At 38.6% G+C, this 15,296-nt stretch overlaps 1 protein-coding gene across 1 annotated transcript; it reads left to right on the top strand.

Annotated features, from left to right (window-relative positions):
* Positions 1-3,328: 3,328 nt before the first annotated feature.
* Positions 3,329-14,989, top strand: prelid3b (PRELI domain containing 3). The gene is made up of 6 exons (XM_039654354.2): positions 3,329-3,486; positions 7,998-8,166; positions 9,957-10,046; positions 12,818-12,888; positions 13,147-13,249; positions 14,539-14,989. Exons 1-6 carry the CDS (start codon positions 3,455-3,457, stop codon positions 14,653-14,655), a joined length of 582 nt encoding a protein of 193 aa, XP_039510288.1. The 5' UTR covers positions 3,329-3,454; the 3' UTR covers positions 14,656-14,989.
* The last annotated feature ends 307 nt before the right edge of the window (positions 14,990-15,296 follow it).

Raw genomic sequence — 15,296 nt, 5'->3', positions numbered from 1 at the left:
TATTTTTTTGTTTACAGTTTTGGAAACTATATAGGCTCCATTTATCAAAACACACACATAACACACACACACGCACACACACACACTCAAACAAACACACTGACACACACACACACACACACACACACACACTCTGATGAAGATCTTGTGCTCTTCTGTGTGTGTGTGTGTCAGTGTGTGTGTGTGTGTTTCTGAGCTCATAATCCGTCTGTGCTTCAGTAGTGATGATTCATTCATGATGTTAGAGACTCTGAGCAACAGTTCCTCTCGTCTCTGAACATTAATCAATATTTCAGCCGTTATTAAATCTGCTGCAGATGTTGAAGGTTTACATGTGATTTTTGTTGGTCACTTTTTACAGTAAATGTTGTACTGTATAAAACTTTAAATGATTGTATAATGCTCCCATTGTTCGTGTTTGTGTTGATTTGAGACATGATTGTGTGTGTGTGTGTGTAGTGCATGTTGAATGTGAGAATGCTGTGAGAGAGAAAGAACAGTTTCGAGAAATGTGTCAGTGTCTCTCGGCCGCTCATTTGCTGTAATCTGTTGTCAAGCAGCATCTCCTTGTACTGTCAAACACCTCAGATAGAGAGAGAGAGCTTTCATCATTAAAATCTCTCTTTATGGTGTGTGTGTGTGTGTGTGTGTGTGACTGACCCTGAGAGGAAGTCAAGTGTAGAGACGGAGGAGGCGAGAAGAAAACAAATCATGTGCCTTTTAGAAGAGAAAAAGAGATCAAAGAGTCTACGAGAACTGAAGACGAGACACTGGACTGATAATGAGACACACACACACACACACACACGGTCTCAGTCATCTGACCCAAATGAAGTGTTCTGAGAGCAATAACAGCGCAGCGGTGTGTGTGTCTGAGTGAGGCGAGCACAGACGGATCGGGAGAGCGTCTAGACGGACGTGTATCGATCCTGCCCTGATCCCGTCAGATGATGAGCTGGAAATGAGTCTGAGAGCGTGTGTCTGGAGGAGAGGATTCAAGAAAGCCCTTCAATTCTCTGGATATTTTCACACTCTTAAAAAAACAATGTTCTTTATTAGCATTTATGGTTCATGAGGATCCTTTACAGGAGTAGTTCACTTTTAAAAAAACTTTTGCTGATAATTTACTCGCCCCCATGTCATCCAAGATGTTCATGTCTTTCTTTCTTCAGTCGAAAAGAAATTAAGGTTTTTGATGAAAACATTCCAGGATTTTCTCCATATAATGGACTTCAATGGGAACCAAACGGTTCAAGGTCCAAAAGACAGTTTCAGTGCAAACTGTTCAAAGGACTTTAAACGACACCAGACGATGAATAAGGGTCTTATCAAGCGAAACGATCGCTCATTTAATAAATAAATAAATAATAAAGTTTAAGTTTTATAAGCTCAAATGGTCACCTTGCTCTGTTCTATGACGAGAGTTCGTTGCGAAGTTCTTCACAAAAAAAAGGTTCTTTTAAGATTTGATCCCTGAAGTGTTCTTTAAGAAACTAAAACAGGTTCTTTTATGACATCACTGAGAAAACACCACTTATTAAAAAATTAAAAATCAAATCGGTGTGAAAAAAACATTGCTTCAAGGGGATGCAACATTTATAAAATTATCATTTAAAAAATAAAATTATGCATATAAATTATTATGAATGAAATCATATGTATAATATAAAATAATGAAATAAATATAACCATAATTACTATCAATTTATAATTATTAACATTTACAATATTGGATATTACAGACAAAATGGGAAAAAATAATGTGCAAGAAATTGAAAATAAAGAGGAATATCCCAGACAGCAATATAATAATAAATAAATAATTAAAATTTTATATATATAATCATTTGTTGTGTAGTGTCGGCCCAGATAACACGTACCAGATGTGGGCCGGATCTGGGCTGACACTATAAACAAATAATTGTTGGTTTAATTTAAAAATTAAATAATCTGGTTGTGTTCGAATTTGAGTTCATTGAAATTAAAAAGATTGATTTAATCAACATAAACTCTAAAATATTGTGTTATCTTAGCCACATTAATTATCTAAGTTGATTAGACAAAAGAAAAAAAGTTGCTATAACAAATTATGAAAATATCTTGGATAGAATATTATAGAGTTAGATTGAATATGATGGAATATGAACATTGGAGTTTATAAAGTGTGTTTCAGGTTAGGATGTTGTGTGTGTGTGTGTTTGTGTGTGCGTGTGTGCGAGAGAGAGAGAGAGAGAGAGAGAGAGAGAGAGAGAGTGTGTGTGTGTGTGTGTGTGTGTGTGTGTGTGTGATTCCTCTCTGTCTTTCATCTGGAGAAGCTGCTGTCGTCCTCCTGCTTTGAGAAGACCCGTGATCCTCGTCCTTTACCACACACACACACACACACACACACACACACACACACAGAGTAAGAAAGCAGCGCCACCTACTGGGGAATATCAGTCACTGTTCAACAAAAGGTCAGAGACGCTTCCTCATGTTGAACACACAATCACAATATATATAAATTCAGAAATGATAACAGTAAAACATCACTAGTTAGTCACAGCGACGTTACTCTCTTCACAATGACTGAACCTGAAATATAATATTAGTAAAAGTAAATCTGTCATTTTAAAGGGAGGGATGATTAAATGTGTTTCTTCACCCTGAAATATTCAATAGTTATACATAATTAGGCCTATTCAAATGATGAAACAATATAATTGAAATAAGTCCCTGTAATAGATGTCCTGCATTACTATACTATTTCCAGCAGCTTTATTATTAATATTACTCATATGGCCTAATTCAAGCTGCTTAATGTACTAAATCTGTATTGTATTTTACACTATAGCCTATAGGTTTTAGATCAAACTTATGTTGAAACATCATCATCAGCAGCAGAGGGCGCCTGAAACAAGAAATGAATTATGAATTAATAATCCATAAAATCGGATATTGTTTTTTTTTAAGTTTGTTAAAGTTTCCACACACCTGAACTGAACAGATTCCACCAGAAATATTACACATAGACCAATGACCATAACATTATAAACCTGTCAGTTTGATTTTGCAGTTTTAGTGATTTTAGTAGATTTTCTAAAAGAAAGTGAATCAGAAAGACTAAATAACCTTCAGTCTGAGGTCGTGTGTGAGCTCTATAAACACACCTGACAGAATGTGCACTAGAACCACGAGATGCAATCATGCAACACACACTTCCTCTCATGTAATGTTCCCATGTGAACTTTTAATGGTTGTTCCGTAATGTTCCGTACACACATGCGCACATTCTCCGGGCGCGAGGTTTTCCACTCAGATCCCTCAACTCTGATTGGCTGGATCGGTCCTGCGCCAGTGCCTGCGTCAGTGGTGGGCGTGGCCTGACCTCAGTCTTCTGGAACTCACGGCGGAAGCGGCGCGGTGTCACCAAGCGGTCCTCGCGCATTAAACATCCACAAAAACACCAATAACCATGAAGATCTGGACGTCAGAGCACATTTTCAAGTTAGTGAATGTCTTATGCTTTATTTTAATGAGTTGAAAGGCCAATTTGAGAGTTTGAATGACCACTGATTTGCTCAGCGGTTTGCCCGTGCACGAGGCGCGCCAATCTCTCTACGGCTTTTCCTGTCAGACACTCAGTTTTATAAAAATAATGTTTTTAATAATATATATATGTATGTATGTGTGGTTGTATTGTGTATTGTACGTCAGAGTATTAAAAGTGATGGTGTAAAAGCGATAGTGTATACATTAAGTTATGCTAATGCGGCTATCTGAAGTGTATGACTTTTAACGGCATGATTAAAAATGTAATAAGTATAACTAACTAATAATGACTGCAACCATAAGAATAAGTGTTTATTAAGTAAATTAGAGAAAGAGTTGTTGTGAGCTAGTTGCCGGTTAGTTACACAATCTACCCCGCATGTCCTTGGCAGCTGAAGGACTCGGCGAGTTATCTTAAAGGGATAGTTCACTTCTAAATGAAAATTATGTCATCATACAAGAAGTTAACTTACTCGCCCTCAAGTTGTTTCAAACCTGTATGATTATCTTTCTTCTGCTGAACATAAGGACTACATTTTGAATAATGTCAGTAACCAAACCGTTAATTGACTTAAATAGTAGGGGGGAAAATACTATGCAAGTCAATGGGTCCAGTTAACTGCTTGGTTAAGCCTAGTTCACACTACATGATTTTAAAATGTCGGGCTGAACTGTGCGGTTCACACTACATGACTTGCTCTCAGTGAAATCATGAGTGTTCAAGTTGTTTAGCTGTTCACACCACACAACACAACGTGATTGATCCACAACAGGAGGTAACTCACTACACGAGTTAACAACGCACTACATAGAGATACAACCACGATCGGATGATAAGAGCATATCATTTGTGACTCAATGAGAGCTGTTTCAGTACTATAATACGGTCTAAATCCTGAAAATAATCAAACAAATAGCAGTAACGAGTTGACAACAACACGATTCTATCTGGTCTAGAAACCATGTTTTGTAACGAAAAACCACGCAATAAAACGAACCAGAAATGACGCGAAACTGCAGAGAAGAACACAACACGCGAATATGGACGTCAGACAGAAACTAGTGCTGCACACTGTTTGCTCGACGATATGCTCTGAGAAAAAAAAATGCAAAAAAGAAAAAGTAAGATTTACCTGGTGTCCTCGACCCATGCGTTGCTATGATTGGCTGTACTCATGACATCACTGAGATTGAGTCGCGCGACTGCTCGAGATATCTAGCATGCTAGATATTTTTCTGAGCTCGGTGACCTGTCTGCGAGCTGTCTGCGAGCTGTCTTTGATGCGTTGTTGGCTCTTTCACACTAACTGATTGGCGAGCGTTAATCGTCCGCTAATCGCCCGCGATTTGCACGCGATAACACCCTGACTTGTCGGCGACTCAACGATTTGCAAATCGGGCTTAAATCGGGCTTAAAATCACGTAGTGTGAACTAGGCTTTACTGATCTTCCTTTGTGTTCAGCAGAAGAACGATAATGACACAATTTTCATTTTGAAGTGAACTATCTCTTTAAGAGATGCACTGTAAAATAAAATAAAAATAAAATAATTGTTTTTACGAAAAAAAACCAAAAAAAAAAAACCTGGTAGCTGTGGTTACCAGAACATTACCGTCAAAAATACGGTATCTACGTTACTAGTTTTACAGACTTAACTCAGCATTTAAAGTAATAAACCATGTTTCATTATCTGATTTAATGGTAATTTACCAATCTATTGAAGTATTATTATCTGTTTTGTACCATTCTAATACACTGACAACCAACAATCACCACAGCTGTGATGAGTCACAGGATCATTCAAAGCTCATCACTATTATATAGAAAGCTGCAGTTTCATTCACAAAAACAATAAACACCATCATGGTAACACACTTGAAATTTATAATAACATTTAACAACATTAAATGTAACATACAACCCTAATGTACATAACTAATTGGTAAAGAACTAAATCAAATGTGGAGTGTCATGCAAGGAATTGTGGGAATGTCAATTTACGTTTTTTCACTGTAAATTATACAACGAGTTGTTCTTTTTCACTTTCAAAAACTGTAAATTAAATGTACGGTTAGATCTATTAGTTATTTACCGTATATATTAAGGAAACCTTCTGTTAACCAATTAACAGTTTTGCACTGTAGCGTCTTTTACCGTTAAAATCACAATAATTTTTTACAGTGTAACTTAACTTCTGTTATTCTGTCATCTAAACTGTAGTATAGTGAAATTTGTATTTTTTCCATTCTTTGCAAGAAAACAATAACATAAGTAATAGGCTAAACATAGGAGAATACTCAAGGGATGCTCAGCATATCGGCCACCATATCGACATCAGCCGCTAATATTTAATGTTATCATTATCGGCCCGATGAGAAAAATTGTGTGATGTTTTAAAGGCAATAAATAATGGATTATTTCCTTCAGCTGAGACACTTTTGTCACAGATGCAGCTATTGTGTGGTTCAACATGAGGGTTTTAAATAGCTTAAAATATTATTAGAATCGCTTCAAAAAAGGGAAATGCAGTGCAACATGCAGCGCAAATCTGTCATATCGGCTATATAAAATTATGAGAACATCATTTGGGACGTGGATTTTAATGGTGACACTTTTGTTTTTCTTACAATCAGTCTCTAAAAAATTCTAATTTAGATGTTGATGCAATTATATATCACTTATCGGCTTTCAAATATAAAGAATTATTGGTATCAGCCAAAATTTTAAAATTGGTACATCTTTGTATTGAATAGACATCATAATTTCCGAGGTTTCTTTCTGTGTATTGTTTATTATTACTAGTTGTGTATTCTTTTTTATTTATTATCTTTGCGTTTGATCGTTTTTTAATGCCTCTATTAAATGGTCAAAATCAGACTTTCACCAAATGACAGTAAAGATCCGGATCAGTAGTTTTGCTTCAGTGGGTCAGCAGGACAAACACTCGCTCAAGCTGATCCTGATTACTGATAGTGATGATGTTGAGTCATAACATCACATCAGCTGCGCTGGACATTGACCTTTGAACCCACGCGTGTGAATCTGGACATTACTCAACTCTCCTTGGCGAGTGCTGTGACCTTTCCTCCACATGACGTCACACGTCACATGACCTCTGACGGTCTCCTAGGCAACCATTCACATGAGGAATGTACTAGGCCTATTTCAGGAGCGAACGGTCAAACTGTTCACTTCATGTCAGACACAAGGGTCCATATCAATGAAAAACACGCAAACATATATATATATAAAAAGCTACAAAAGTGTAATTAAAAAAACAAACACACTTTTTGTTCGAGTGTTTCCAAAAACATGAAGTTTGTTTAGTTCTGGTTAAAGTTTGTTCTCAATCCCTTTTTACACACAGTCAGATCCACATATTGATCATTAATCATAAATACACCCTTTAAAAGTCACCATGAAATTCTAGTTTTTAATGGAAATTGCAGTGTTTATAATGTATTATATGTCGTTTTTAACTTCATGTTCCCTGTTTTGAAGAAAAGACTAGTGCAACTTCCCTTTCATGATGAGTTTAAATACAATTATATCACAGATATTAGATAATTTTCATTAAGCAAGGCTGTCTTGTCTGTTTAGTGAGCTTCCCTGCCAACACAAACAAACCAACAATAGAGAACTGAGGTAGTAATGATACGTCCAGGAATTCAAGGTTTTTTAAAGCATTGTGTTAAAAATATATCTAAGATTGTACACAGAATATATTTGGCTTCATTCCTAGCTTCTGATGTTATCAGTTTTTTTTTAAATTTCATAATTCATATTTAGACAATTGTAGCTGTCTCTCACGGCATCTCGTAAAGAAGTGTCTGTGAATGTGTTTGCTGTTTACAGAAGTTGATCTTCCTCTTTCTGGGTCCGTGGTTGAATGAAACGGCTCGTGATGATCACATCGCAGCTCATGTGAAGTCTTTAACTGGAGACACTCCTCAGTCGTTATAGTTAAACACACGTGCAGCATACACACAGTTATATAACACCGTCACACACAGCTGTTGCGCAATTAAGCGCCCTTAATGTTTGCTGTTTTCTAGATCAGTTTTCTCATTCGATAAGAGGGAACTGGATAGTGTTCTGATCCAGTCTGACCTCTGACTTGTAATGCCTGATCATAATCACACACTGTTGTTTGTTGGCCAGAGCAGAACTGTGACCGAGTCTGGTTTATCACCAGGGTTTTCTCCATTCTGTCACTGATAGTTTTGGGTCCTCTGTCACCTTTGGCTTGCTTAGTTGGGGACATTTAAAATTCCACAATATTATTGATCCACCGAATGTGACGTTTATCTCTGCCAGTCGAGCGTCCTGCCGACTGCAAGCTGGACTGATGCTATTCTCCTCTGGAAACAAACTCTGTTGCATTATTGTCCTGTTATCTCAGTAAAGCTGCTCTGAAACACTCTGTAACGTGAATAAAAAACAATTTCTGCTTTTGTCTCTCACAGTCATCCATGGGAAACCGTGACCAACGCCGCCATGCAGAAGTACCCGAACCCCATGAACCCCAGCGTGTTCGGCGTGGACGTGTTGGACCGTAACGTGGACCAGCAGGGACGCCTGCACAGCAAACGCCTCCTCAGCACCGAGTGGGGTCTGCCGTCCATCGTCAGATCGGTACACACTTCCTGTTCTCTCCTATGCTGCGTCTCAATATGCCTACTTATACTACACCCTAAAAGTACAGTAGATGAGTGTAGACCTGCTATCACGTCATACAATCGCGTCTTTAACGGTTGCTCTCCGTCACAGTAGACTGACCTGTCAAAGATAAAATCCTAATTTTTATTTCCTACTGTGTCGGAGAGAAATGCAGAATCCCGTTGATCTGCAGTCGCGGGTCTTTCATGCCTAGACTCTCCTCATATTAATCCATAATGATGCACTGGTGGTTGAGGAGATTCCCCTCTCTATGTAAAGTGCTCAATAAATGTAATGAATTATTATTGCATTGATTAAAGGTAACATGGATAACATTACATAAATATTTTTGTGTCGGGTTAAACTTCGATTAGTCACTCAAACCTCTCGCCGTCGGTTGCGCATATCTGCCATGTTTTGTAGTTTTTACTTGTGTTTGTAGTTCCTCAAGCGCAGTGGGTTGTGGGTAATTTTTGATTGTGGGACTTCTGGCACACTCTCCTCAACAATTACTCTAATCTCAGTGTGGACATTGAGACGCAGCGCTAGACTGATCGGTTGTTTAAGCTAGCAGCTGATGTTAATCTTGAAACAGGAACTCAGTGGCTCTCTTCGTTCTCGTCACGTTTGGTGGAAACCGTCGAGCCGAGGTGAAATCCTGCTCTGGTATCCCAGCTCAGCTCTGTTCGTCTTTGACCCCTAGACAACCCGACTGAAGGGTTATATCGGTCTGGCTAGTCCTCGGCACATGTCGTCCCGGTGTCGTGTTTCTGAATGGTCTGTTCTGTTCTGCGGTAACGTCTGACGTGATTCCTGACCTCAATGCTTTACATTCATTCTGCTCAGGACCGACGCAACTTCCCCTTTGATTCCTACACCTCTTGTTTGTTATTAAACACATTACTGATCTTTAAAGATTTCCAAATAAGTCTCTCCTGCTCACCAAGGCTGTGTATTTGATCAAAAATACAGTAAAAATTGTGAAATATTACTGTAAATCATCTGTTCTCTATGTGAATATATAGTAAAGTGTAATTTATTCCTGTGAATACTCCTGTCTTCAGTGTCACATGACCCTTCAGAAATCACTCTAATATGAGGATCTGATGATCAACAAACATTTATGATTATTAAGTTTGGGGTAAGTCAAAATAAAAGCAGAGAGAGAAAAAAACCCACAAATTACTTTTTATATTCATCAAGACCGCATTAAGTTGATCTAAAAGGGACAGTAGAGACATTTATAATTTTACAAGAGGTTATATTTCAAATAAATGATGTTCTTTTTAACTCTTGAAAAATACAGTGTGTTCAGAAATCTAAAGCAGCACAACTGTTCGCAACACTGATAATAATGAATGTTTTTTGAGCATCAGATCATCATATTGGAGTGATTTCTGAAGGATGGATCAGCTGTTTTACTGTATTTCTGATAAACACGGCCTTGGTGAGCAGAAGAGACTCTTTCAGAAAACATAAAATACTTCACTAACTCAACAGTGATGTTATTTTCTTTAGTTCCAGGTCTTCAAAAACTATAAACTAAAATATACATGGATCAAATGAAACGTTTTTGATCATTTTTCTGGTGATGCGAATCCTAATCTTTGAGTTCATCACACGTTGGATTCCCATGTTTAGAATTTCACTTCGTGAATTAGAGTTTGCCCAGGGCAGATTGAGTGAAACTAGAGCTAAAACTGAATGTGGCTTGAGATCACAGCTGGTTTGATTAAGACTCAACGCCCTGTGTTGTTCTTCCACAGATAATTGGCAACACACGGACATGTACGTACATCCAGGAGCACTCCATAGTCGATCCCAAAGAGAAAACCTTTGAGCTTCAGTCGACTAATGTAAGTGACATCAGTGTTGGTACACATGCTGAACCTTGATCATTAGCCGCGTTTCCACTGCCGGGCTAGGCTGGGCCAGAGCTAACAGCGAGCCGAGCCGAGCTAGTGGCCTCGGGCCTCAAGCACCGGGCTTGCGTTTCCACTGCCGGGCCAGTAGCCCCACAGCGCTGCCCCAGACCCCACCCCTAACACGCCTTTCTGAATCAAACGTCATAAAACCCAACCCATTTCAGCGGGTATTATGAATTAATTTATTTTTTAAATTAGGAAGATAGCATGTAGCCTATATTAACTCACCTGCCGTAGCTAGTGGCTGCAATAGTGTCACGAGACCAGTACAGGCGATTCTCCATTTCAAGCAGCGATTTTTTGCGCGATATAGCCTGTTAACAAATGCCGCCTGTTAACAAATAACAAACGCCGCAACCTCGAGATACAGAGTTAATTTTTAACACCTTTAATAACTGATTGGACCCCATTTGAAACGAAATTAATTTATAGAAATAAAACGCAGCAATTACGGAGCAGTTAAAGCCGCTTTTCCATCACCCTTCAAACTGAAATTGCCAATTGAAAATAAGCAAAACATCCATTTCACAAAAACTCTGTGTCTGCAAATAATAATAATAATAATATCAATAATATCAATATCAATAATAAATACATCATCATCATTATTGTAACATTTTATTAGGCTGCATATGTAGAAGACGCCTTTATCCAAAAAAGGAACAGAGCACAAATAAACACAATATTTTTGACGCATATCAGCGCATATCCAGTGTGTGTGGAGCACGCACAGATGGCTGCGAGACGCCCAGGTGAACACTTGCAGTTTCATTGCATTTCTTTCAGTGGAAACAACTTAAAATACTCTTTCATTTCTGGTCATACAGAAAATAATAATACATTATTCGCAAATACATTTATTTGCGTAAACTCACAATAACAAGAAAACGTTGTGCTTTAACAATTAATCAAGGCGCGCTTCATGATCTCCGTGAACTGAAGCGCGAGACCTGAAACAGCCACCGCATTCGAATTTGTTCGTTTTAAATTGGACATTTAAAGCTTTAGTCTTGTAGATTAAAGCTTTAAATGTCCAATTTAAAACGAACAAATTCGAATCGAAAGCCAATATCTTCTGACTATGTAATTATGTAGCTAATTAATTTCTCTCTAAATGTGCATCCGGAGATGGAGATATGTTTTTAGCTGAAAATCATTTAGAAAACAATAGTTTATTAATAAACAATTAATGCCTCGTTATTTTATATTATTTTTCTTATCAGACACATTTATTATAGTCTATAAATCACCTATAATCCTCTTTCTGTAGGCTGTGGTTACGGCTCTTCTCATTCAGCACTGCAGGGAAAATATCATTTCCAGGTTCTAATTTGGCCTCAGAAAACCAGTAAAATATATATTTTTTTCATATTAATTTGTCAAATATTTTAAATATTTAAGGGGCAAAAAATCAAACAAATTTGTCGATATGTAGCCTATATATAGCCAAGATATGTGCATCTTGCTTCAGATCATAACGTTCCATAACACCGATAAACTCCGCCTTTTACCTTGAGCACGCCTCTAGCCCGAGCTGGCCCCCTCTGGCCCAAGGTATTCGACGGGCCAGAAATCCTGGCCGTTGGCCCTGAGGAAGCCCCGATCAAGCCCCGGAAGTGACAGTGGAAACGCGACTGGCCCTGGCACGCACTAGCACGGCCCGGCCCTGGCCCGGTAGTGGAAACGCGGCTATTCATTACCGGATACATACACCATTGTCCCATTGCCTTTTTTCTCCATCACATATTTTAGTAATCATCATTAATCACTCAATTTATCTTGTGAAAATGGTTTTGAAATAGAAAATGATGTTTCCTCACACTTTGTAACAAATCCGTCCCTTACGGGTCAAAATGACCCGAAGCTCTAAAATTATAATAATTATATAAACTTATTTATTTATTTTTTTTCAGAAAGCTTATTTTTATTGAATTTTGATATATTTTTAATGCATTTAATTTATTATTTTGTAATGCATAATTTCACGGATTTCTCACATTCTTTCAACTTAATTTCCAAATAACTCACACTTTCATGCATAACCCTTTTTAATTCAGCTCTAAAGATCTTACATCGGGAGTCTGATCCTCTTGTGGGAAATAAATAATAATAACAACACATGATATTTAATGGCTGTAGATGATCTTATATCTGTATATGGAGCAGAGGAGCTGTTCTGCGGGGTCCTAAAGCCAGATTATCTTCAGTGTACGTTCAAACACACATGTACACATTATAAAAATAATTTCTTGGTAAGTTTTAGCTGGTCGACCCGAGAGCGACGGATTTGTGACACTTTCAAATTTCAACCACTCAACCTCGAATCCATTCAGTTGTTTTTTGTGTATTCGTGGTAACCTGCTGTCTTTGACCCCTCTAATGAACACTCAAATTTTAAAATGTTTGAAAAATGAGTTTGGGTGAAACTGGCCGTAGGGGAGGATGGGGTTAGATCATTATAGCAGCACAGTTGCCAAGAGATCAAGTTCATGTGACCCTGTCAGGACGTTTCTGGTTTGTCAGCATTTCCTGCACACCTTTTCTCATTTGTTCATGTTGTGTTTGTGTGAATGCCATCCGGAATGAGACAAGGCCAGTATGTGCATAACAGAGTTGCATTCTGGGAGGGCGTTGGTTTCTCTTATGGTTGCATACTTTATAGATGTGTCATATTGATCGCCTGCCTTGTTTCCTCACCGTAGATCACCTTCACTAACATGGTGTCTGTGGACGAGCGGCTCACGTACCGCCCGCACCCGGAGGACCCGGAGAAGTAAGAGTCCCTCTCCGTTCAATACAGTGGCTTACACATTCTGCACATTAGGGCTGTCACATAAAAATGGAAAAAACTGCACATTTCCATGCAAAAAATGTGCATTTGAGTTTTTTCTGTGTCAAGAGGCGTGCGCTTATAATGACATAAGGAATAGTAAATGATGAAACTGATCATGTGTGTGTTGAACTGTCCCTGTAAACAGCATGTACAGTGTTGTGTGTGTAATCCCAGTGTGTTGACGATCTGCTCCTACAGGACGATGCTCACGCAGGAGGCCATCATCTCTGTGAAGGGTGTCAGTCTCAGTAGCTATCTGGAGGGACTCATGGCATCAACCATCTCCGCCAATGCAGGAAAGGTCAGAAAACCAAAACACCAGGCAACCTGTCACTCACATGACACAATCAAGCCCCGCCCACATGTGTTCTTGTCCCAGAAGCGTTTCACTGCGATATGCGATACGAGGAGAAAAGACTAGCGCAACTTCCCTTTCATGATGAGTTTAAAAGTCTTTAAATGAACCTGGATATATCAGAGGCCTCAAAGTCATGCAGATTTATACAGTTAATATCCCCTTTCTCCGTTCTTCTGTATTTCGCCAGCGCCACAGCTCTCGACTAATATTGATCTGTTTGATGCTGATCTATTTCACAAAACTGTATTCAATTAAACGATGCATGCATAACACATTCTGAAAGGTCAAAACTATCCTAAATGCCCTAACTAAATCCTAACTAAGTTGAAAATGAATTACATGAAAAAAAAAAAACAGATTTAAACCCTCTTTCTGTAATACTACTAATAAATCATTGGTAAAAATTTGATAAATATGTGTGCACTGAGAATCACATTTAAAAAAAAATAAAACAAAGTAATTAATTAGTAATAATAGAAAAGCAAATGCTTGAATGCATATTTTTAATCCATTTAATTTCTTTCTTGCACAGTTTTGTCTAATAATGTATGTATTTGACGGAACTGTTAAACAGAGGCAGTGCATTAATGAAGACGGAGAATGTCAAAACAAATTCCCCTTTAATCTCAAGATAAGTCACATTGGTCAAGCAGAAAAATGGTTATTAATAACTGCTAAATACTGACAGATTATTGAGTGAATCGAGTGTCGGTTCTTTTCAGTGAATGGCTCACAGTCCCAGTCCATTCCTCCAGTTATCAGTCAGTCTTGTTTGACTAAGCTTGCGTCATTGATTCTGTTGTTTTCTTGTTTATTACAGTGAAATATCTGTACAAAGTGCTCCAGAAATATAGCTGTCCTAACTCAACCCAGCTTTTATTTACAAAGCACTTTCAAAACCTTTAGACTGGACCAAAGTGCTGTCCATAAATGGTAAATAACTCTAAAATACAAGATTTGAGACTCCAAGAAAACCATGACACCAACCTCTCACAGTTCTCAGACCTGATCGAACGCCGAAAGAATGATGAACCAGTCCTTTTTAAACCGATCCATGCTTGACGAGGATTTATTATCGCAGACATATTATGGTGTTTATCTATCTATCGAGATCTAAAAGATGTTACGGTCAGCCTGACTTGTGAATGTACGTTTGCATCATTGATTTTATTGTTTATTACAGTGAAATATCTATCAAGTGCTCTCTGACGTGTGTGTGTGTTCGTGTGCAGGGTCGTGAGGCGATGGAGTGGGTGATCCGCCGCCTGAACGCTGAGATCGAGGAGCTGGCCATCACAGCGAGAGGAACCCTGAGGACTCCGATGGCCGCCGCCGTCACTGAGAAGTGAACGCCATCCTGCGCTCTCCTCTCGTGTGTTTCCTCCTCCTCGGGTCCCGCGTGTGCAAGCGTCTACATTAGAGGCTGCGGGCCGCGAGCTGCTGACGCACAACACCACCACGAGTAGAGTAGTTTAATGAATCAGTGTAACGGGACTGATCGATGGTGCTCAGAGGAAACTTCCCACGTTTCCCGGACTGCAGACGTGCGACGCATCGCTTCACCAGCACTTGGAAATTGTTAGCAATATTATAACTTATTATATTACTATTATACTGTTAAAACACGGAGGGGAACAAACTAATCCAGGACCATCAGACGTGTGTGTGTTGGATTCTTCAGAACGGCCTCCTTAAAAAACAAATGAGCACTAAATGACTTATAAGAGAATAGAATGACATCATCATGATCATGTGACTCGAGAATGTTCAACGCACTGCTAATTATCCGTAGTGAACACTTTGAGTTTGACCGAACAGGAGGCGGATGGGATGTTGGATCGGGACGCGAGGACGACACAGTGTGTGTGTGATGGGAAACATCAGAGATGTGCCTTCTGCAGTGTGTGACGTAAAGAGGGGAAATACATTCTATTTATTTATTTATATTTTGTAGATTTATGGAATTTCAACTCCAGCATCTGAACCAGTA

The sequence above is a fragment of the Pimephales promelas genome, chromosome 8 (genome assembly GCF_988280905.1).
Source record: "Pimephales promelas chromosome 8, fPimPro1.hap1.1, whole genome shotgun sequence".
NCBI lineage: Eukaryota > Metazoa > Chordata > Actinopteri > Cypriniformes > Leuciscidae > Pimephales > Pimephales promelas.
The sequence above is the reverse complement of the archived record's forward strand: the minus strand, read 5'-3'. Positions and strand labels throughout refer to the sequence as shown.

What these genes read in the sequence shown, in the direction of transcription:
- prelid3b (XM_039654354.2), top strand. Translation starts at nt 3,455, where the DNA reads ATGAAGATCTGGACGTCAGAGCACATTTTCAA. An exon ending in TTGAGCTTCAGTCGACTAAT is followed by an intron (nt 10,047 to 12,817) that starts GTAAGTGACATC and finishes TCCTCACCGTAG; the next exon opens with ATCACCTTCACTAACATGGT. An exon ending in CACCCGGAGGACCCGGAGAA is followed by an intron (nt 12,889 to 13,146) that starts GTAAGAGTCCCT and finishes CTGCTCCTACAG; the next exon opens with GACGATGCTCACGCAGGAGG.